Source organism: Amblyraja radiata, chromosome 13, assembly GCF_010909765.2.
Source record: "Amblyraja radiata isolate CabotCenter1 chromosome 13, sAmbRad1.1.pri, whole genome shotgun sequence".
NCBI classification, from domain to species: Eukaryota; Metazoa; Chordata; class Chondrichthyes; order Rajiformes; family Rajidae; genus Amblyraja; species Amblyraja radiata.
The window spans coordinates 53,821,756-53,846,798 of record NC_045968.1 but is presented as its reverse complement, the minus strand read 5'-3'; the positions used below and the strand labels follow the sequence as shown (position 1 = coordinate 53,846,798).

Sequence of the window (25,043 nt, the reverse complement as noted above, 5' to 3'; positions counted from 1 at the left end):
CAGGGACATCCTCAGAAGCAGAGTAGACAATATCGAATAATTGACGTATGTTAAAGAAGGAATGTCTGCTCTTAACAAAGCCGGTTTGGTCCTCAGATATAACAGTAGGGAGGACCTTAGCTAAAATAATAACAGTAGAGAGGACCTTAGCTAGAACCTTAGCTAAAATTTTAGCATCCGTGTTTAGAAGGGAGACGGGTCTGTAGGAGGCGCATTCGGTTGGATCTTTACCTTTTTTTGGCGATAAGAGTATTACAGGCTTTGGCAAAGGATGGAGGAAGAGAACCTTGTCTGTAGGATTCAGATAGAACGGAACACAACTGTGGGGAAAGGAGTAGAGAGAATCTTTATAAAAACTCTCCCGGGAAGCCGTCTGGGCCCGGACATTTGCCTGATTGCATTGAGGAAATGGCTGAAGCTATATCTGCCTGTGATATGAGTTCATCCAATCTTTCCCTAAAATCTAATGAGAGTTTGGGAATATTTAGACTGCTCAGAAAGTCATGAATTACCTTATGATCCAGTTGAGATTCTGAAGTATAAAGCTGGGAATAAAAGTCTCTGAAAGCGTCATTAATTTGCAAGTGATCCGAAGTGAACTGGCCATTAAGCATGCAAATTTTAGAAATATTCTGTCTCGCTTTAGCACCTTTAAGTTGATTTGCAAGTAATTTGTCAGTTTTATCTCCATATGAATAAAACATGGCTTTATTTTTTATAAGTATGTGTTCAATTGAGCGAGTAGTGAGTGAGTGAGTAGTGAGTGAGTAGTGAGTGAGGAGTGAGTGAGTAGTGAGTGAGTAGTGAGCGAGTAGTGAGTGAGTAGTGAGTGAGTGAGTAGTGAGTGAGTAGTGAGTGAGTAGTGAGCGAGTAGTGAGTGAGTAGTGAGCGAGTAGTGAGTGAGTAGTGAGTGAGTAGTAAGTGAGTGAGTAGTGAGTGAGTAGTGAGTGAGTAGTGAGCGAGTAGTGAGCGAGTAGTGAGCGAGTAGTGAGTGAGTGAGTAGTTAGTGAGTAGTGAGTGAGTAGTTAGTGAGTGAGTGAGTGAGTGAGTGAGTAGTGAGTGAGTAGTGAGTGAGTAGTGAGTGAGTAGTGAGTGAGTAGTGAGTGAGTAGTGAGTGAGTGAGTGAGTAGTGAGCGAGTAGTGAGTGAGTGAGTAGTGAGTGAGTAGTGAGCGAGTAGTGAGCGAGTAGTGAGCGAGTAGTGAGTAGTGAGTGAGTGAGTAGTGAGTGAGTAGTGAGCGATTAGTGAGTGAGTGAGTAGTGAGTGAGTGAGTAGTGAGTGAGTGAGTAGTGAGTGAGTAGTGAGTGAGTAGTGAGTGAGTAGTGAGTGAGTAGTGAGTGAGTAGTGAGTGAGTGAGTAGTGAGTGAGTAGTGAGTGAGTAGTGAGCGAGTGAGTCGGTCACATTTGGTTTTCAGTTCCAATCGTCTTTTATAAAGAGTTGGATTTTAAGTTTGAGCATATTGCTTGTCAATTTCTCCAATTTGATGAGCAAGATCTAAACGCTCTCTATTGGATTTCCGCTTCATTTGAGCAGTGTAAGATATGATCTACCACCTAAGGTGAGCCTTAAGGGCATCCCATATGATCAGGCTAGAGGTTTCAGGGGATATATTAAAGGAAAGAAAAAAGGCTATCTCTCTTTCCATAAACTCTACAAACTTATCATCCGAGAGCAAAGTTGAATTGATTCGCCACTGCCTACTCTTTTGAGGGAGATCTGGAAGGGACAAGGCCAGAGCAATAGGGGCATGGTCAGAAAAGACAATACTCTCATAGTCACAGGAATGAACCAGGGGTACAAGTTGGTTATCAAGAAAGAAATAGTCAATTCTAGAACACGTATGATGGACATGTGAGAAAAATTAGTATTCCTTATCTTGAGGATGTAAAGAGTGCTACACTTCGCAGACACCGTAATGGGAGAAAAAGACTTGGATGAAACAAGCTGATTTACTTACTGTACTGGGGTTAGTAGAGGATCGGTCTAAAAGAGGATCGAAACAACAATTGAAATCACCACCAAGTATAAGAGAGTATGTGTTCAGGTCTGGAAGTAATGAAAATAACCGCTCGAAAAAACATACATCGTCTATATTAGGGGCATACACGTTGATGAATACTACAAGTGTATTGTTTAATTTTCCAGTCATAATTACATACCGACCAAACTTGTCAGAGATCACATTATGTGGCTCAAAGGAAATGTTCTGGCTGATAAGGATTGAAACTCCTCTGGCTTTAGCCTGAAAGGAAGAGTGGAACCCCTGCCCTATCCAACCTGACAAGAGACAGCCATTGTCTGGTTATCCACTTTGTGAGGTTATCCACTTTGGTGGCAAAAACAGGAAAGTAGATTATTATCTGAATGGTGGCCGATTAGGAAAGGGGGAGATGCAACGAGACCTGGGTGTCATGGTACACCAGTCATTAAAAGTAGGCATGCAGGTGCAGCAGGCAGTAAAGAAGGCGAATGGTATGTTAGCATTCATAGCAAAAAGAGTTGAGTCTAGGAGCAAAGAGGTCCGTCTGCAGTTGTTCAGGGCCCTGGTGAGACCACACCTGGAGTATTGCGTACAGTTTTGGTCTCCTAATCTGAGGAAGGACATTCTTGCCATAGAGGGAGTACAAAGAAGGTTCACCAGACTGATTCCTGGGATGTCAGGACTTTCATATGAAAAAGACTGGATAGACTCGGTTTGTACTCGCTGGAATTTAGAAGATTGAGGGGGGATCTTATAGAAACTTACAACATTCTTAAGGGGTTGGACAGGCTAGATGCAGGAAGATTGTTCCCGATGTTGGGGAAGTCCAGAACAAGGGGTCACAGTTTAAGGATACGGGACCGAGATGAGGAAAATATTTTCCACACAGAGAGTGGTGAATCTCTGGAATTCTCTGCCACAAGAAGGTAGTTGAGGCCAGTTCATTGGCTAAATTTAAGAGGGAGTTATATGTGGCCCTTGTGGCTAAAGGGATCAGGGGGTATGGAGAGAAGGCAGGTACAGGATACTGAGTTGGATGATCAGCCATGATCATATTGAATGGCGGTGCAGGCTCGAAGGGCCGAATGGCTTCTACTCCTGCACCTATTTTCTATGTTTCTTTGTTTCTATGTCTGAGCAATGGATATGAGTTTCTTGCACAAAGGCTATTTCTGTTTTGAGTTGTTTAAGATGCGAAAAAAACCTTTCTTCTTTTAACAGGATGGTTTAAACCTTTGACATTCCAGCTCACTAGCTTTATGTGTCTATCCATGCATAATAAAGAAAAACGTTAAGTTGTAATGTAAATACAATGAAGCAAATGACAGGCTGAAAATGAAGCAACGGGTCAGTGCAGGTTGAAAATGACTAGTGTGTAATGATGTGTTTATATAAATTGCTAAAATGTTACTGGCAGTGACATAACCCCCCTCCCCACCCAAGAAAGCTGCTATAGAAAGAAGCAGCAAGCTCTTCCAAACAAACATATTACAATTCGAAACTTCCTGTCTGACGTTAAACTATTACTTCAGTATTATGTACTAAAAAAAATACATATAAGCACCTCTATAATAACATTTTGGCTTATCCAAATAGCACCAAAAAATATGGCTATGAAGACTGAATATCAACTTTAGAATAACTGAACAGTGCAAACACTGAACTGTGTCAACAGTGAACAAAATGGTTATATGTAACCAAAACTCACATGGGTTAACATGTCCTTAAAAATATGATTGCAGCTTGAAAGTTACTTACTGGCCCATAAAAGCTTTTAAAGAGCCAAAGTTAGAACGCAACAGCACACAGATATAGGGCCAGGCCAGACGTGGTAACAGCACATAAAAATCCAGCTGGTAATAATTTCTAATTTACAGTGCACATATAGTAATATTTGGCTGTAGCCATTTTATGTAAGTATCTTAGTAAATAAGCAGCACACCCGGATGAATGAGCACGTTCAGCCATGTAAACAAACCACAGACGTTAGCTGACATGCTGCACGTCGTGCCAATAGGTAGAGCTATACCTTGTTACCTCTCTTCCAGTGGGTTCAAAGTCCCTAAACAGAATCTCTATGGGGGGTTTAGATGACCTAGGGAGGCTGTTGATGTATTTCTGCGCCTCCTCGGCTGAGTTTATCCATTTTCTGGCTCCACCGGACAACGTGAGATGGAGTCCAGCTGGATATAGCAGTGCAGGCTTTAGTCCCAGTTTCTAAAGTTCTGTCATGACGTCTCTGTACTCTGCCCACTGGCTCTGAACTTCAGGGCTGTAATCCTCCACAATCCGAATTGGTTTGTGGCGAAATTCGAGTTTCCCTCTCCGCCGTGTCTCTCTGATGAGGAAATCCTTTGTCTGGTAACGATGCAGGCGGAGAATGACTGGCCCCGGTCTCTGGCCGGGGGGCGGTTTAGCGTTTAGGGAGCGATGGGCTCTGTCGACTTCTGGAGGGGATGTCAACGTCTCGATCCTGAAAACTTCTCGCAGCAAACTTGAGAAAAACTCAGTGGGCCGTCCGCTTTAGTGGATTCCGGTAGGCCGAGGATGCCTATGTTTTGTCACCGACTTCGGCCCTCCAAGTCGGCCACTTTAGCCTTTAGCTTAGTATTGTCACAACTCAGAGTGGAACAAATGTTCTCAAGGTCGACGACTCGCTGGTTAAGGTCCTCTGCAGAATGTTCCAGGGACGAGACACGTTAATCATGGTCCTCCACTGTAAGCTTAATTTGGTCTAGCTTTGAGTGAAGCTGACCAAACAAAGTTTTAAACTCTTCAAAAGGGAACTGCAGATGCTGGAATATCGAAGGTACACAAAATTGCTGGAGGAACTCAGCGGGTGCAGCAGCATCTATGGAGCGAAGGAAATAGGCGACGTTTCGGGCCGAAACCCTTCTACAGACTGATGGGGGGTGGGGAAAGAAAGAAGGAAAAAGGGAGGAGGAGGAGCCCGAGGGCGGGCGGATGGGAGGGTGGGAGGAGACAGCTAGAGGGTGAAGGAAGGGGAGGGGACAGCACAGGCTAGCCAAATTGGGGGAATTCAATGTTGATGCCATAAGGGCGCAAGGACCCCAGACGGAAAACTCGGTGGCTAGTGCCCCGGTGGCCAGTGCTCGAGCAGCGTCGTAATGGCCTCCAAGCTAACATTAGCGTCCTCTTTTTTGCTCAACTTTGTACCCTTTGAAGCCATTTAGAGAGACGGCCACACTTACTCTAAAGAAATGTCAGACTTCGTTCTGGTGTAAACATTGGAGGGCGGAATGTTGTGAAAATGTAAAGTTTACCGAAGCATTCGCTTAGTGCGTCTACTCCATCTACCTCTCAAACCGGAAGTCTGCTCTTTTCTTTTTAAAGCAGTGTCCTCAATTTATCCCTCTGTTCCTATTCCTCTTCTTTTATCACCATGTCTTCCCACTTTAATCCTTTTGGTATGCCTTATTCTAAACTCAATTTCTGGCTTCTCAGATATTCTAGCCTCCTTTGCAAATTCATTCACTTTCCTTTTAAAATCTTCCACTGACTCCTCCTGATTTATTACTTTCACACCTGTTTTCTTACTTATGTTGCCTCGTCACTGCCTCGCTCTCCTTTCTCTCTAATATGCTTAAGTACATCTAACTCCTTTCCTCACCTCTTTTCCCACCTTTCCAACTTATCTGCGGGCATGTAATTAATAATTAACACTTCCATCTTGTCACACATTTATCTTGAAAGTGCCTTTCTTGGGCCACTTCCTCACAAATTTCCTTTCTTTCTCCTCATTTCTCAGTGCTTTATAATACCCTCTTTAGATACAGGGAACGTTTTACTTAGCAATTCAACTGCAGTTACCTTACTTATTGTATTATCTTGTGTTGTGCACTTTATCAATCAATCCAGTCATTGTCCGTACTCTTCAATTCAATTCAACTTTAATGTCATTGCACAAATATTGAGTATGGGTACAACGAAATGCAGTTTTGCGTCAGTCCGTAGTAGTGCAATATAGAAATAAAAAAAAAAAAAGAGGATACAGAACAATAAAAAATGCAGAATAATTAAACAATGGGGACGGAGGGACCGGAGGAATCTATCGGCGGGACTCCAAGTTCAGCAATGCGACGGTATGATTGTAGAAGCTGTTCCTCATCCTACTGGTACGAGACCTGTGGCTCCTGTACCGCCTCCCTGATGGGAAGAAGGCAAACAGTCCATGGTTGGGGTGGGAGGGGTCTTTAATGATCTTCCCAGCTCGTTTCAGACACCGTTTTCGGTGGAGGGCATCCATGGCAGGGAGCGGGGCGCCGATGATGTGCTGCGCGGTTTTCACCACCCGTTGTAGTGCCTTCCTGTCCGCAACAGTGCAGCTGCTGTACCATACCGTGAAGCAGGCGGTCAGGATGCTCTCGATGGTACACCTGTAGAAGTTGGTCAGGATCTGGGGGGACAGGTGGGCTTTCTTGAGCCTCCTCAGGAAGTAAAGGCGCTGCTGTGCCTTTTTGATCAGCTTGGAGGTGTTGAGGGACCAGGACAAATCCTCCGAGATGTGTACCCCGAGGAATTTGTAGCTGGAGACGCGCTCCACCTCAGTCCCGTTTAAGTGGATGGGGGTATGTCTGCCCCCTCTGACCTTCCTGAAGTCGACAATAAGTTCCTTCGTCTTCTTGGAGTTGAGGACGAGGTTTTTCTTGGCACACCAGGTTGTCAGGTGCTGGACCTCCTCTCGGTAGGCTGACTCATCGTTGTCACTGATCAGTCCTACCACCGTGGTGTCGTCAGCAAACTTAATGATGGCGTTGGATCCATACTTAGGGATGCAGTCGTGGGTGAAGAGGGAGTAGAGGAGAGGGCTGAGCACACAGCCCTGTGGCACGCCGGTGTTCAGTGTTATAGTGGTGGAGGTGAGGTTGTTGACCCTAACAGACTGTGGTCTGTTGGTGAGGAAATCCAGTGTCCAGTTGCAGAGGGAGGTGGAGATGCCAAGCCCGCTGAGTTTGGTGATCAAGCTGGCGGGGATGACAGTGTTGAAAGCGGAGCTGAAATCAATGAACAGCAACCTGATGTAGGAGTTGTTGTTGTCCAGGTGGGTCAGGGCAGAGTGTAGGGCCGCCGATATGGCGTCCTCTGTAGACCTGTTGGCCCGGTAGGCAAACTGATGGGGGTCCAGTGTGGGGGGGAGGCTGGCTTTGAGGTGAGCCAAGATCAGCCGCTCAAAGCACTTAGCAATGACAGGGGTGAGTGCCACTGGGCAGAAATCGTTGAGGCTCCCTGTGGCTGACTGTTTGGGCACTGGCACGATGGTTGATGTCTTGAGGCAAGTGGGGACAACACCCTGGGCCAGTGAGTGATTGAAAATGTCGGTAAAGACTTGGGATAGTTGTCCAGCACATGCCCTAAGCACCCGGCCAGGGATGCCATCGGGGCCGGCAGCTTTGCGCTCATTTACCTTGCTCAGTGCATCTTGTACAGCAGAGGTGGAGAGACTGAGGGGTTGTTCATTTGGGGGTGGAGCAACTTTGATGGCTGGGGTTTTGTTATCTCAGTCAAAGCGAGCATAGAAATGGTTTAGCTCGTCAGGAAGGGTGGCGTTGTCTGGGGGAGGGGTGTTAACTTTCTGGTAATCGGCAAGGGATTTGATTCCTTGCCACATGCGCCTGGGGTCAGAGTTGTTATGGAAGTGCTCCTCAATCCGCCGTTTGTGATTGAGTTTGGCATTCCTAATTCCCATTTTCAGATTGGCCCTGGATGAGCTGTATCCCTCAGCGTCGCCAGATCTGAAAGCGGCATTGCGAGCCTTCAGTAGGAGTCTGACCTCCCTGCTCATCCACGGCTTCTGGTTAGGGAAGGTCTTTATTTCTTTGTGGGTAGTGACATTATCGGTGCAGAATTTTATATAGTCCATAACTGTTGAGGTGTATGAGTTGATGTCCACTTGTGAATTGAAGGTGGACTGGGTAGCAAACAGACTCCAGTCTGTCTGCTGAAACTGCTGCTGTAAAACAGAGACAGCCCCCTCAGGCCAGACCTTCACTGTCCTCGTGGTAGGTTTCACACGTCTGATCAGAGGTGTGTATTTGGGGAGCAGGAACAGAGAGAGGTGGTCAGACTGACCAAGGTGGGGGAGGGGGAGGGCTTTGTAGGCTTCAGTAATATTAGTGTAAACTAAGTCCAGAATATTGTTTCCTCTGGTTGGGCAGGAAACATGCTGATGGAACCTGGGGAGTACAGTTTTAAGGTTGGAGTGGTTGAAATCACCCGCAACAATAAATGCCCCCTCTGGGTGAGCAGATAGATGTTTGCTGATAGCAGCTTGCAGCTCTTTCATTGCTAGCCTGGCATTAGCGTCCGGGGGTACATAGACTGCGGTGATAACAGTCGATGAGAATTCTCTTGGCAAATAGAAGGGCCTGCACTTTAACATCAGGTATTCCAGGTCAGCAGAGCAGTGGCTACCAATCCTAACGACGTCCGTACACCATGAGTTGTTCACATAGATGCACAGTCCGCCGCCCTTGGTCTTACCGGAGTCCTCCGCTGTTCTGTCAGCCCTGAAGACAGTGCGCCCCTCCAGCTCGATGGCGTTGTCCGGGATGTTGCCGTTGAGCCATGTTTCAGTAAAGACCATGGCGTTGCAGTCAGCGATCCGTCTGTGTGTGGTGATCCGCAGCCTTAGTTCATCGATTTTACTCACCAAGGATCGGACATTCACGAGGAAAATGCTGGGCAGAGCTGGCTGGTGAGGATTTAATTTCAGCCTAGCTCGATGTCCTCCCCGCTTCCCACGTCTTTGTTTGCGGTCCCTGCGCCGCCTCCGGGCACTACCTGTCGGGGAAGCTGGCCCGCTAGACCACGGTGTCCTGGAGATCTCCGGCGGCAGTTGAAAGTCGCTTCTGGGGCTCGTTACGCAGAGACGGCCGAGCTCTAATAGCTCCTGACGGCCGTATAGAGTCTTTGCTCGGGTGCTCTGGGCGAAAACTAAGGTAATGATTAACAGAAAAATAACTAAATTACAAATACTACGGAGACGCAGAGCCTCGCGTTGTGCACGTGACGCCATCTTGTTCTGCCCCCCTTCTGTAGTTCTCCATACTATCCTATACACTGTCTGTTTCTGAAAATCTCAGCAAACAATTAGATCAATTACTTCGAAAGGCCTCAGTGTCCCCCGTGAAATCCCAGCTGGATCGTCACATGATACTGTTTGCATCTTAAAAACGGATAAAATACAACAGATTAAAGTAAACCATACAAACTTTCACTTTTTCTGTCAAACAGGAGTGATCAAATATGTTATAATTCAGAAAAATCCAGTGGTTTAGCAAATACCACTTTAACTCATGACTAACCACTGTCAGCCAGCTCCCTTTCTCCCGGGCTCCATTGATTTATTACCCTTCTCCAACCAGAATGTTTATCTCAACAAACCATAAAAGCTTTCCGCAATTAACTTATTTCCAACTATTTCAATCCATTCTCCCCACGATTCCCAATTTCCAATTCCTAGTACTATACTAGTACATACTAGTAACAATTTTCCAAATTAACTTACTAAAAAAAAATATAAAAGAAACATCAGAAAAACCAAGCAACCTCCATTTTCCAACTTTCCCCTTTTAAGTTGAGAGGAGACAAAGCATTAAGCGTTACCTTACAGCAGAGGGTAGCTGTGCATAGATTCACCTCCCCCGCTTACAGTTTCTTAAAGGGACACACACCTGCTCTTACAACATTTGGTTTACAACAAACAAAGCACTTATCACATATATGAACTGAATTCATTCAAAAAACGTTTTTACATACAAATCACATTCGTTCCATTCTTACTTCAAAGAAATTATGCAATTTTCTACACATATTAAAGTTTCAAAACTTAAATTTATACATTCTTATCTCCTTTTAAAAAAAAGTTAAAGTAGGATGGTGTAATCCCCTATTCAGGTTCCTGGGCGCTGTGATTGGACATTGATTCAGATCATGATTAGTCAGACTCACCGTCAGTCAAATTCTAACCACACCCCACTAAGATCACAACCAATCAGACTCCTAGTCACTCAACATCTGGCTACACCCCACTCCCATCAAGCTTCAGACACAGAGCACATTTTCTCCTTTGTCTCTGTGCAGAGTGGTAGGCAAGTTTCTATCTTTTACACAAACAGTTTCTATCCTTTAGCAATCGTAATTTTTATGCTCTTCTTTCTTTACTTTATCTGCTGCATTACTTCTGTTTTGCTCTGTGCCATTTAACTTTACCTGATGGATTTAATATTGTTTCTCTGTACTTTTCTGCCTCAAACTCCCTTATCCTTTCCATCTGTTCTTTTAGTCTCCTAAACTGGGAGCACTTCCAGTCCTTATTTCACCACTGAATTCTCCTTCATTTACCCCTCTTTCATTCCTTTTTCATCTTCCTACCTTTTTAACAATGCTTCATTCCATGTTCCTTTCCTTTGTTTCCATGTGCCCCCTACTGGTCAGTTCTACATTCCAAACTTTAGGTTAGTTTATAACTTACTATTCTAGTTTAAACTACTCAATGCTTATTCTCTGAGCTCTTCTTATCAGCACTTTCTTTCTCTGCCCTAGCCCTTAACATTTTACAATTTTACACTACCTAATTAGCCCCTATTCCCCCTGATTTTACATATATACATTATCTGCTGTAGTTTTGGGAGCAACAGCAGCAGGAGATTAGCAAGAGATACGACTGATTGGCTTTAGCCCAAGTGGGAGGAGAGAAGTGAATCAGTGCCGGGAAAACAGTTAAAATGGAGGCCAAGGACAGGCAGACTTTACTCAGAACTGCTGTAGTTTTGGGAGCAACAGCAGCAGGAGTTTAGCAAGAGATACGACTGATTGGCTCTAGCCCAAGTTGGAGGAGAGAAGTGAGTCAGTGTCGGGAAAACAGTTGAAAACTGAGGAATTTGGTTTGTAAATTGGTAAATCAGGCAATTTATCAGTCAATTTAAGCAAGACGGCTCTTAGCGAGCGGCAGTGAGTGAGCGGACCTGTGAGTAAAGTGTGAGTCTTTGGCTCGAGAGTCTTCGGAGAGGAGACTACGCAAAACACTGCAGAGGGAGAGACGAAAGAAGGAGATGTCAGGCAAGCTGATTCAGTGCGATGCTTGCAGTATGTGGGAGGTCAAGGACACCGCTGGTGCCTCTGGCTGCTACAAATGCGAGAAGTGCATCCGGGTAGAGCTCCTGAAGGGCCGTGTTGGGGAACTTGAGAAGCAAGTGGATGACCTCCGGTACGTCCGAGAAACGGAGTCGTTCCTCGACAAGTCCACCAGTACGATTGTTACACCTAAGGTACTGGAAGAGAGAAGGTGGAAGACAGTGAGAACGGGAGGGAAGCATGGAATGCCAACGTCCCCGGGTGTTGTACCTCTTGTGAACAGGTTCACCCACTTAGAAGCTGTCGGGACAGAAGAGGTGTTTACACTGGGCGGCGGACTGGCTTGTGATGCGAATAGGGCTGTTGAGCCAAAACCAAAAAGGCCTAAGGCAGGCAACGCCATTGTAGTGGGAGACTCCATTGTGAGAGGTACGGACAGGGGTTTCTGCGGCAACAGACTGGATGCGAGGATGGTGTGCTGCCTTCCTGGTGCCAGGATCCAGGATGTCACGGACAGAGTGCAGAAAATCCTCAAGGGCGAAGGTGAACATCCGGAAGTGGTAGTGCATGTCGGCACAAACGATGTCGGTAAGAAGGGGATGAATATTCTGCAGCGTGACTTTAGAGAGCTCGGAAAAATGCTGAAAAGCAGGACCTCCAGGGTTGTTATCTCCGGTTTGCTTCCAGTTCCTCGTGCTGGCGAGAGCAGGAACAGGGAGATACGGGACCTGAACGTGTGGCTGAGGAACTGGTGCACGGGGCAAGGATTTAGATTCTTAGATCACTGGGATCTGTTTTGGGGTAAGGGGGAACTGTACAAAAGGGACGGATTGCATCTTAACAGGTGTGGGACCAGCATTCTGGCAGGCAGGTTTGCCACTGCTACACGGGTGGTTTTAAACTGAATAAGGGGGGTGGGGTGTCGAATGGGATAGTGGAGGATGGAGTTAAAGGGAAAGGGTTTCTTAAATGTGTGAGCGTAGAGACAGAGGGGTGTAAAATGAGGGTAGAAGCAATAGGTAGCAAGGTGAAAAGTAAAAGTGGCAGGCAGACAAAACCAGGGCAAAAATCAAAAAGGGCCACTTTTCAACATAATTGTATGGGGTAAGACTGTTGTAAAAACAAGCCTGAAGACTTTGTCTCAATGCAAGGACATTCGTAATAAGGTGGATGAGTTGAATGTGCAGATAGCTATTAATGACTATGATATAGTTGGGATCACGGAGACATGGCTCCAGGGTGACCAAGGCTGGGAGCTGAACATCCAGGGATATTCAATATTCAGGAGGGATAGAGAGAAAGGAAAAGGAGGTGGGGTAGCGTTGCTGATTAGAGAGGAGATTAACGCAATGGAAAGGAAGGACATTAGTTTGGAGGATGTGGAATCGGTATGGGTAGAGCTGCGAAACACTAAGGGGCAGAAAACGCTGGTGGGTGTTGTGTAAAGGCCACCTAACAGTTGTAGTGAAGTTGGAGATGGTATCAAACAGGAAATTAGAAATGCGTGCGACAAAGGCAAAACCGTTATAATGGGTGACTTCAATCTACATATAGATTGGGTGAATCAAATTGGCAGGGGTGCTGAGGAAGAGGATTTCTTGGAATGTATGCGGGATAGTTATCTAAATCAACATGTAGAGGAACCAATGAGAGAGCAGGCTATTTTAGACTGGGTATTGAGTAATGAGGAAGGGTTAGTTAGCAGTCTTGTTGTACGTGCCCCCTTGGGCAAGAGTGACCATAATATGGTTGAGTTCTTCATTAGGATGGAGAGTGACATTGTTAATTCAGAAACAATGGTTCTGAACTTAAAGAAAGGTAACTTTGAGGGTATGAGACGTGAATTGTCCAAGATTGACTGGCAATTAATTCTAAAAGGGTTGACGGTGGATATGCAATGGAAGACATTTAAAGACTGCATGGATGAACTACAAAAATTGTTCATCCCAGTTTGTCAAAAGAATAAATCAGGGAAGGTAGTACATTCGTGGATAACAAGGGAAATCAGGGATAGTATCAAAGCGAAGGATGATGCTTACAAATTAGCCAGAATAAGCAGCATACCGGAGGACTGGGAGAAATTCAGAGAGCAGCAGAGGAGGACAAAGGGCTTAATTAGGAAAGGAAAAATAGATTATGAAAGAAAACTGGCAGGGAACATAAAAACTGACTGCAAAAGTTTTTATAGATATGTGAGAAGAAAGAGATTAGTTAAAACAAATGTAGGTCCCTTGCAGTCAGAAACAGGTGAGTTGATCATGGGGAACAAGGATATGGCGGACCAATTGAATAACTACTTTGGTTCCGTCTTCACTAAGGAAGACATAAATAATCTGCCGGAAATAGCAGGGGACCGCGGGTCAAAGGAGTTGGAGGAATTGAGTGAAATCCAGGTTAGCCGGGAAGTGGTGTTGGGTAAATTGAATGGATTAAAGGCCGATAAATCCCCAGGGCCAGATAGGCTGCATCCCAGAGTACTTAAGGAAGTAGCTCCAGAAATAGTGGATGCATTAGTAATAAACTTTCAAAACTCTTTAGATTCTGGAGTAGTTCCTGAGGATTGGCGGGTAGCAAAAGTAACCCCACTTTTTAAGAAGGGAGGGAGAGAGAAAACGGGGAAATACAGACCAGTTAGTCTAACATCGGTAGTGGGGAAACTGCTAGTCAGTTATTAAAGATGGGATAGCAGCACATTTGGAAAGTGGTGAAATCATTGGACAAAGTCAGCATGGATTTACAAAAGGTAAATCATGTCTGACGAATCTTATAGAGTTTTTCGAGGATGTAACTGGTAGCGTGGATAGGGGATAACCAGTGGATGTGGTGTATCTGGACTTCTAGAAGGCTTTCGACAAGGTCCCACATAAGAGATTAGTATACAAACTTAAAGCACATGGCATTGGGGGTTCAGTATTGATGTGGATAGAGAACTGGCTGGCAAACAGGAAGCAAAGAGTAGGAGTAAACGGGTCCTTTTCACAATGGCAGGCAGTGACTGGTGGGGTACCGCAAGGCTCAGTGCTGGGACCCCAGCTATTTACAATATATATTAATGATCTGGATGAGGGAATTGAAGGCAATATCTCCAAGTTTGCGGATGACACTAAGCTGGGGGGCAGTGTTAGCTGTGAGGAGGATGCTAGGAGACTGCAAGGTGACTTGGATAGGCTGGGTGAGTGGGTAAATGTTTGGCAGATGCAGTATAATGTGGATAAATGTGAGGTTATCCATTTTGGTGGCAAAAACAGGAAAGCAGACTATTATCTAAATGGTGGCCGACTAGGAAAAGGGGAGATGCAGCGAGACCTGGGTGTCATGGTACACCAGTCATTGAAAGTAGGCATGCAGGTGCAGCAGGCAGTGAAGAAAGCGAATGGTATGTTAGCTTTCATAGCAAAAGGATTTGAGTATAGGAGCAGGGACGTTCTACTGCAGTTGTACAGGGTCTTGGTGAAACCACACCTGGAGTATTGCGTACAGTTTTGGTCTCCAAATCTGAGGAAGGACATTATTGCCATAGAGGGAGTGCAGAGAAGGTTCACCAGACTGATTCCTGGGATGTCAGGACTGTCTTATGAAGAAAGACTGGATAGACTTGGTTTATACTCTCTAGAATTTAGGAGATTGAGAGGGGATCTTATAGAAACTTTTAAAATTCTTAAGGGGTTGGACAGGCTAGATGCAGGAAGATTGCTCCTGATGTTGGGGAAGTCCAGGGCAAGGGGTCACAGCTTAAGGATAAGGGGGAAATCCTTTAAAACCGAGATGAGAAGAACTTTTTTTACACAGAGTGGTGAATCTCTGGAACTCTCTGCCACAGAGGGTAGTCGAGGCCAGTTCATTGGCTATATTTAAGAGGGAGTTAGATGTGGCCCTTGTGGCTAAGGGGATCAGAGGGTATGGAGAGAAGGCAGGTACGGGATACTGAGTTGGATGATCAGCCATGATCATATTGAATGGCGGTGCAGGCTCGAAGGGCCGAATGGCCTACTCCTGCACCTAATTTCTATGTTTCTATATCCTGTCTGATCAGATTCCCTTCTCTTCTCTAAGAATGATCGCCACAGGATAATACCTGCAATATGCGGACCCCGCTTCCCTCTCAACGGTCTAATCCGCAGTCCTTAGGATGCCTTGCCTAAGCAAACCCTGCGCTCTTCTCAACAGGTGGTATTTTTTTTAATTTTTTTTTTAATTTATTAGAAGTAGACATATTATAAAATGTAGTTACATATTATATTAAAAAAACTTTTCATATACATCAGTCATACATTATTAAAATTTTCCATTATCAACTATTTCTGCTTCTAGTGTTTTTATTTTTTTATAGAAAGAGGGAAAAAGAGAGGGTAGAAAGTTACAAATAAAAAAGAAAGCAAAAAAAAACACAACAGAAAAACAAGGGAGGTGGCATGGGTTACCTGTAATACATCAATGGAGATAGGTTCGTAGGTTATAAAGTATAGCTTTTCATCTATTCCTGAGATCAAGTTTCAGCTGGGTCCTCGTGCTGTGCCAATCTATCCCTTCAGATAGTTAATGAATGGAGCCCACATTTTATGGAAAAGATCTTGTTTGTCCATTAAGACAAGTCTAATTCTTTCTAAGTATAGGGTCTCCGACATTTCCGTAATCCACATTTTAATTGAGGGGGTTGTAGGGCCTTTCCAAAATTTTAATATTAATTTTTTTCCGGTAATTATACTGTAATTGAGGAAATTTCTTTGGTTCGTTGTGAGTGTTAAGCTTTGTTCTGATATTCCAAGTATTATTAATTTTGTGTCTGGGTCCAGTTTTGTATTAATAACTTCTGAAGTTATTTCAAAAATATCAGTCCAGAAATGTTTAAGTTTTATACAGTTTGCAAACGTATGTGTTAAATTAGCCTCTAAATGTAGACATTTATCACAAATAGGAGAGATTTGTGGGAAGATTCTATTTAGTTTTATTTTAGAGAAGTGTAGTCTATGTAAGACCTTGAATTGTATTAAAGTATGTCTGGCATTTAATGAACATTGATGTATTTGTTGTAAACTTTCGTCCCACATAACTTTCGTGATAGGATGACCTATTTCATTTTCCCATTTGTATCTATATGGTTCGGTCAGTGGTACCTCGTTATTTAGTAGGGTGTTATAAATATAAGCTATTAGTATTTCAGTATTAGGATGCTTGTTCAGACATTCATCAAGAATTTCTGATTCCCTATTCCTGTAGACTTGTGTATTAGATTTAACATAATCTCTAATTTGTAGATATCTGAAGAAATTATTTGAGTGCAGTCCATAATTCTGTTGTAACTCTTGAAATGAAAGAAAAGTACCTTTCCCATAAAGATGTCCTATATTTTTGATTCCATAATTTTTCCATTGTGTGAAACCTTTGTCCATAAAGGATGATTTGAACAAAGGATTATTTACAATGGAAAGGCAGAGTGGTATATTATTCAATTTTAAATCTTTTTTTTATTTGTTTCCAAATTCGTATTCCACTATGTATTATGGGGTTTTCTTTATAGGTTTTTTTGTGCAGTTTTGTGGGGGCAAATATGATCGGTCCAATTTCAAAAGGTAGACCGTCTTCCTTTTCCATCATTAGCCAATCTGGTTGTTGATCCATTTCTTCCAGTCAGAAATTCATGTTTTTAATATGGACTGCCCAGAAATAAAATATGAAATTTGGCAAAGCCAGACCTCCATTTATCTTTGATTTACATAAATGTTTTTTACTTATTCTATGATTCTTATAATCCCAGACAAAACTTGTAACAATGGAATCGACTTTTTTGAAAAAAGTTTTTGGGATATACATCGGAATTAATTGAAGTAGGTACAGCAGTTGCGGTAAAAAAAATATTTTTATAGCATTAATTCTCCCAAGCATAGAAATGGGGAGTGTTTTCCAGTATTGAATATTCTTATGTAGTTTATTCAGTAAGGGTGGGAAATTTAGTTTAAATAAAGAGGTATATGTCTTAGTTACATAGATTCCTAAGTATTTAAATTTATCTTTAACTATTTTAAAAGGGGATTGTTGTATTGTATGTAAATTGAATTTTGTTATTGGCATGATTTCGCTTTTATTCCAATTGATTCTATATCCCGAAAACTGACCAAATTGAGTTATTAGATTTAATAGGTTTGGAATACTAGTTTCTAATTTTGTAATATATATTAGTATATCATCTGCATATAAGGAGATTTTATTCCTTGTGTCTCTAGTATTGTATCCAAATATTCCTGGTTGGTTTCTAACGCTTTCTGCTAGGGGTTCGATTGCAAGAGCAAATAATAGTGGGGATAGTGAGCATCCTTGTCTACAGCCTCTAGAGAGATTAAATTTAGATGATAACATTTTGTTTGTTAATATTCTAGCTGTTGGATTAGAATATAACAATTTAACCCATGTACAGTACTTCTCTCCTAGTTGAAAATTTTCCATCACCGAAAATAAATATGGCCATTCTACCTGGTCAAATGCTTTTTCAGCATCTAACGAGATAATTGCAAGCTCTGCGTTAGGGATTCTATTGGAGTATATAATATTAAATAATCTTCTCAGATTATAAAATGAATACCGTTTGGGGATAAACCCTGTTTGGTCGGGATGTATTAATTTGCTGATCACTAAGCTCAATCTATTAGATAGAATCTTAGTTAATATTTTCTGATCAGTATTTAAGAGGGCTATAGCTCTGTATGAACCTGGGTCTTCAAGATCCTTGTCCGTTTTTGGTATAAGTATGATTGTAGATTCATTTAGAGTTTCTGGGAGTTTCTGTTGAGTATATGCGTATTTGTACATTGTCTGTAGGCGTGGGGAAAGCAAATCATAATTTTTTAAAATAAAATTCCGAATTTAGACCATCGGGTCCTGCCGACTTTCCGTTTTTTAAGGACTTTATTGATTCTTCAATGTCTTTTATCGTAATTTCAGCCCCTAGCAATTCTCTCTCTTTCTGATCTAGACCCGCAAACTTACAATTCTGTAAAAATGTTTCCATTCCCGTTGATTGTTCTGTTATTTTAGATGAATACAATTTTTGGTAGTATTGTAGAAATCTATCATTAATATCTTTAGGCAGTGTTAATGTTTCTCCCTTGTCTGTTCTAATTTTGTATATTGTTTTTTCCCCATCCAATTTGCGAAGTTGACGCGCTAATAGTTTTTGTGGTTTGTCACCAAATTCAAAATGTAATTGTTTTGTATGTTGATAAAGTTTTATAACTTGGTCTGAATAAATCTTGTTTAATTTATATATCAATACTGCAATTTTATTGTGTTTTATCGTGGATGGTGCTGTTGCATTTTCTGTGTCTAATTGCTTTAATTCCATTTCCAGTTTCTGTTGTTTGGCCCTATTCTCTTTATTAAAAAATGATTGGGAAGAAATTAATGCTCCTCGTACAAATGCTTTAAATGTTTCCCAAAGAAGGGAGGCAGAGATTTCAGGGCTATCGTTAGCCTCAAAAAACATTTTAATCTGTTTTACTAGATATTCATTACATGACTTATCTTTTAAGATTTGGGGATTAAATCTCCATTGTGACTGCGTCTCTGCCATTCCGTTTACTTTGATCATAAATGTTAATGGGGCGTTGTCTGAGATTATGATGTTATGATATTGTGAGTTATAGGTAAATGGGATAAGTTTTGAATCTACTAAAAAATAGTCTATCCTTGAGTAAGTTTTATGTACTGGTGAGTAAAATGAATATTCTCGGCCCGATGGATTTTCAATTCTCCAAACGTCCTTAATATTAGTAGTATTAATGTATGAATAAAAAATTCACTTGATCGAGATTTTAGTTTTCTTTGAGTTGATGATCTGTCCAAACAAGCATCCAAAGTGCAATTTAAATCTCCACCGATTATTAAGTTTTGTTGTGTACCTTCCGGGATATTGTTAAGAATTCTCTTAAAAAACAGAGGGCTGTCAAAATTTGGTCCATACACATTGAGGAGAGTCACCTTTTTTAAGTATAACTCCCCTATTATTACAATATATCTGCCTTCAATGTCTTCTATCATTGATATATGTTTAAAGGGTATACCTTTACGAATTAATATTGCAACACCTCTTGATTTATGTGAGAATGAAGAGTGGTACGCATTAGCAATCCATTTTGCTTTCAATCTGTGTTGTGCTTCCTTTTTAAGATGTGTCTCCTGGAGAAATATTATATCTGTTTTCAATGATTTTAAATGAGCTAACACTTTGCCTCTCTTGATAGGTTCATTAATTCCTGGATAAATGATTTCAGTTGTAGAATTGCGTATCTTCTTTTGAACCTTATGATTGCAAATGGTAGAGTTTTATGTGGCCGAGACACACATTTTGCAAGTGTTTGACATGCCATTTATCTTGTTTCTTCCAGACATCGATGAATGTGCAACCAACACCTCGAACTGTCAACAAATCTGCACCAACACAATCGGAAACTTTGTGTGTAGTTGTGACCCGGGCTTCAGCATCAATGTGACCAACTCTTCGCTTTGTGATGGTAGGAGATTTTAACACTCAGTTTCTAGGAGTTGTGGAACAATATTTAATAGTGAAATTTCTTGCTGCACTGTAAAACTTTGTTGGCCTAATATTTAGCTTTTGCTCTTAATGAATGAAAAAGGATATAATTCCCTTTGTGCAGAGTAGTTGCATGATGGATACTTTACCTGTAGAAGGTGTTGAAAGCTGAATGTTGCAATGTTTGACATGTCATTCATTCCATTTCCTCCAGACATTGATGAATGTGGAACCAACAGCTCGAACTGTCAACAAATCTGCAACAACACAATCGGAAGCTTCGTGTGTAGTTGTGACCCAGGCTTCAGCACCAATGTGATCAACTCTTTCATTTGTGATGGTAGGAATTTTCAAATGCAATGTTTCTCACAATGGGGAAAAAAGGATGTGTGCCATGTTAACATTGAATGAAAAAGTGTATCATTTCATTCCCTGTGAGTCCATGCTGCAGTTATTTTTCTAGCAGGAGAAATGTTAAAACATGGGTAAAATAGAAATATTTAAAGAAAGCAAATCGTCAACAATTTCTTAACACTCTTTGCTCTCTAGCCATGCTTTCACCTCCCCAGGTACTTTCCCTCCTCCCTTATCTCCAACCTGGGACGTAAAGGTACTTCTAGCTGAGACAGAGATTCACCTGCACTTCGTCCAACCATGTCTATTGCATTTGGTGCTCTCGATGTGGTCTTCTGTACATTAAACATAGACATAGACATAGAAAATAGGTGCAGGAGTAGGCCATTCGGCCCTTCGAACCTGCACCACCATTCAATATGATCATGGCTGATCATCCAACTCAGTATCCTGTACCTGCCTTCTCTCCATACCCCCTGATCCGTTTAGCCACAAGGGCCACATCTAACTCCCTCTTAAATACAGCCAATGAACTGGCCTCACCTACCTTCTGTGGCAGAGAATTCCAGAGATTCACCACTCTCTGTGTGAAAAATGTTTTCCTCATCTCGGTCCTAAAAGATTTCCCCCTTATCCTTAAACTGTGACCCCTTGTTCTGGACTTCCCCAACATCGGGAACAATCTTCCTGCATCTAGCCTGTCCAACCCTTAAGAGTATATTGTGTATAATGACAGCCTGCAATCTACTGCTGTTCAGAGTGTGACAAGCATACAGTTGGCAAACACAATTGCAATACAGGAGTTTGAAACATTCCCTGGTTTTCTTCCAGACATCAATGAGTGTGTAGCCGGCACCTCAAGCTGTCAACAAAACTGCACCAACACAATTGGAAGCTTCCTGTGCAGTTGTAGCCCAGGCTTCAGAATCAATTTGACCAACCCTTCACTTTGTGATGGTAGGTGTTTTCGCACACATAGTTTCTCAGATTTAAATAAAAATATTTAATGTGATAGTATAATTATGGAGAGGGTCAGAACCGGACCTAGGTTTGTGATTTTTGATTGGAGAAAGGCTAACTTTGAGGAGATGCGAAAGGATTTAAAAGGAGTAAATTGGGACATTTTCTTTTATGGGAAAGATGTGGAAGAGAAATGGAGTACATTTAAAGGTGAAATTTTAAGAGTACAGAATCTTTATGTCCCTGTTCGGTTGAAAGGAAATAGTAAAAATCGGAAAGAGCCATGGTTTTCAAGGGAAATGGACACTTGGTTCGGAAAAAGAGGGAGATCTCCAATAATTATAGGCAGCATGGAGTAAATGAGGTGCTTGAGGAGTATAAAGAATGTAAAAAGAATCTTAAGAAAGAAATTAGAAAAGCTAAAAGAAGATATGAGGTTGCTTTGGCAAGTAAGGTGAAAGTAAACCCAAAGGGTTTCTACAGCTATATTAATAGCAAAAGGATAACGAGGGATAAAATTGGTCCATTCGAGAGTCAGAGTGGGCAGCTATCTGCAGAGCCAAAAGAGATGGGGGAGATATTGAACAATTCCTTTTCTTCGGTATTCACCAATGAGAAGGATATTGAATTATGTGAGGTAAGGGAAACAAGTAGAGTAGCTATGGAAACTATGAGATTCAAAGAAGAGGAAGTACTAACACTTTTGAGAAATATAAAAGTGGATAAGTCTCCAGGTCCGGACAGGATATTCCCTAGGACATTGAGGGAAGTTAGTGTAGAAATAGCAGGGGCTATGACAGAAATATTTCAAATGTCATTAGAAACGGGAATAGTGCCGGAGGATTGGCGTACTGTGCATGTTGTTCCATTGTTTAAAAAGGGGTCTAAGAGTAAACCTAGCAATTACAGACCTGTTAGTTTGACATCAGTGGTGGGCAAATTAATGGAAAGGATACTTAGAGATAATATATATAAGCATCTGGATAAACAGGGTCTGATTAGGAACAGTCAACATGGATTTGTGCCTGGAAGGTCATGTTTGACTAATCTTCTTGAATGTTTTGAAGAGGTTACTCGGGAAATTGATGAGGGTAAAGCAGTGGATGTTGTATATATGGACTTCAGTAAGGCCTTTGACAAGGTTCCTCATGGAAGGTTGGTTAAGAAGGTTCAATGGTTGGGTATTAATGGTGGAGTAGCAAGATGGATTCAACAGTGGCTGAATGGGAGTGCCAGAGAGTAATGGTGGATGGTTGTTTGTCAGGTTAGAGGCCAGTGACTTGTGGGGTGCCACAGGGATCTGTGTTGGGTCCACTGTTGTTTGTCATGTACATCATTGATCTGGATGATGGTGTGGTAAATTGGATTAGTAAGTATGCAGATGATACTAAGATAGGTGGGGTTGTGGATAATGAAGTAGATTTTCAAAGTCTACAGAGAGATTTATGCCAGTTGGAAGAGTGGACTGAAATATGGCAGATGGAGTTTAATGCTGATAAGTGTGAGGTGCTACATCTTGGCAGGACAAATCAAAATAGGACGTACATGGTAAAGGGTAGGGAATTGAAGAATGCAGGTGAACAGAGGGATCTGGGAATAACTGTGCACAGTTCCCTGAAAGTGGAGTCTCATGTAGATAGGGTGGTAAAGAAAGCTTTTGGTGTGCTGGCCTTTATAAATCAGAGCATTGAGTATAGAAGTTGGGATGTAATGTTAAAATTGTACAAGGCATTGGTGAGGCCAATTCTGGAGTATGGGGTACAATTTTGGTCGCCTAATTATAGGAAGGATGTCAACAAAATAGAGAGAGTACAGAGGAGATTTACTAGAATGTTGCCTGGGTTTCAGCAACTAAGTTACAGAGAAAGGTTGAACAAGTTAGGGCTTTATTCTTTGGAGCGCAGAAGGTTAAGGGGGGACTTGATAGAGGTCTTTAAAATGATGAGAGGGATAGACAGAGTTGACGTAGATAAGCTTTTCCCACGGAGAGTAGGGAAGATTCAAACAAGGGGACATGACTTGAGAATTAAGGGACAGAAGTTTAGGGGTAACATGAGGGGGAACTTCTTTACTCAGAGAGTGGTGGCTGTGTGGAATGAGCTTCCAGGGAAGGTGGTGGAGGCAGGTTCGTTTATTATAATTGAAAAATAAATTGGATAGTTATATGGACGGGAAAGGAATGGAGGGTTATGGTCTGAGCGCAGGTATATGGGACTAGGGGAGAATACGTGTTCGGCACGGACTAGAAGGGTCGAGATGGCCTGTTTCTGTGCTGTAATTGTTATATGGTTATTATTATATGGTTATAACTGCCCTGTAAAATCTAGGTGAGACAGAGATATTGAATGTGACCAACTCTTCCCTTTGTGATGGTAGGATGTTTTAAAACAGATGATTTCTCAGATTTTGCATGTACTATTTATTGTTGCATTTCAGGCTGGCCAGTCCATCTTAGATTCATCAAAGGGCATGTAAATATAAAGACAGATCTCAATGATATATGAAGGCAAAGGCCGAATACTCACATCGCAATAAGTTGAAAGCAATATTTATTAGAGGGTTGTGCACATTGTATAGCGACATCCTGCGGACTATTCTAGTTCAGAATATTAAGTGACAACTTTTACTTCAGCATCCTCCCCAAATAACATGGAAGTTTTTTACATTTCGGTCACTTGTTTTCCTCCAGATATTGAAGAATGTAAAACCAACACCGCAAACTGTGCACAAGTCTGCATCAACAGAAACGGAAGCTTCATGTGCAGTTGTGACCCAGGCTTCAGCACCAATGTGATCAACTCTTCACTCTGTGATGGTAGGAAGGTTCAAAAGCTTTGTTTCTCACAGATTGTGAATGATGTTCAATATGGCTGTTGGGCCACGTAGATTTGACGCCCTGTAAAATAAATTATAATAGTCACCTTTACCATGTGATATAAAGTTTCAAAGCATCAAAACAATAAATTTGATAGAAACCGCTTCGGTAATATAAACACATCCTATTGTCTATAGTTAATCACAATATTAAGAGTGAGAAATTCACTTGGCAAACTAAATGTTACATAAATTATCGATGTATCACAATCTGTTTTCCATCTAGATATCAATGAATGTGGAACCAACATCTCATACTGCCAACAAATCTGCACAAACACATTCGGGAGCTTTGTATGCAGTTGTATTCCGGGTTTCAGCACTAATTTGACCAACCCTTCGATTTGTGATGGTAGGTGCATATCCATGTGCCTATCCAAAATCCTCAGAAATGCCTCTATCATATCTGCATCTTTCACCCTCCCCGTGAGCACATTCCTGGCACTCACCGGCCTCACCAATGTAAAAAAACGTACATCGTACACCTTCATCAATCTTGTCCCTTCTCCTTTAAATCAATGCCCTCTAGTCTTTGATATTCCATCCAAAGAAATAGGTTCTAACTGTATACTAACTATGCCTCTCATAACTTTACATAATTCTATCAGGTCTCCTCTCACCCTCCACCATGCCAGAAATAACAATGCAATTCCACCCACCCTCCTCCTAGAGCTACTACCCACTAATCCATATATCACACCATGTACTGTACCTTTGTACCAACATGCATAACTTCCGGCTGTTCATCCTCCCCTTTGAGAATATTTCAATATTTATGCAATTTCTCCAAAGGATATGTAAATATGAAAGCATTCTGATCTGAATGATATATGAAGACAAGGCAGTCACTCATATTGTAATAATTAAAAAAGTCAAGGCAATATTTTATGGGGGTCAGCACCATATCCAGTGTTGACATTGTACAACAACGTGAGAAAGATTACTTCAGCAAAGCCAAATAATGTGCAAATATTTAATATTTTGATTACTTGTTTTCCTCCAGATATCGATGAATGTGGAACCAACATCTCAAACTGTGAACAAGTCTGCACCAACACAAGAGGAAGCTTTGGGTGCAGTTGTGACCCGGGTTTCAGTACCAATGTGACCAACTCTTCACACTGTGATGGTAGGAATATTTAATGAGGTTGTTGGTCATGTAGATTTGACGGCCCGGTTAAACCAATCACCAGAATGATAATACATGATTACAATCAATCTAGTTACAGTATAGAAACATATGATAAGGAAATA

General features: G+C 41.9%; 1 protein-coding gene across 1 annotated transcript in view; it reads left to right on the top strand.

The window, feature by feature from the left end:
• Positions 1-25,043, top strand: part of LOC116979505 (serine-rich adhesin for platelets-like) — a 1,930,096-nt gene that overhangs the window by 906,028 nt on the left and 999,025 nt on the right. The window contains exons 85-89 of the mRNA XM_033031015.1: positions 19,456-19,581; positions 19,816-19,941; positions 20,787-20,912; positions 23,605-23,730; positions 24,793-24,918. Coding sequence (XP_032886906.1) covers positions 19,456-19,581; positions 19,816-19,941; positions 20,787-20,912; positions 23,605-23,730; positions 24,793-24,918 — 630 coding nt within the window. The remainder of the gene's footprint in view (positions 1-19,455; positions 19,582-19,815; positions 19,942-20,786; positions 20,913-23,604; positions 23,731-24,792; positions 24,919-25,043) is intronic.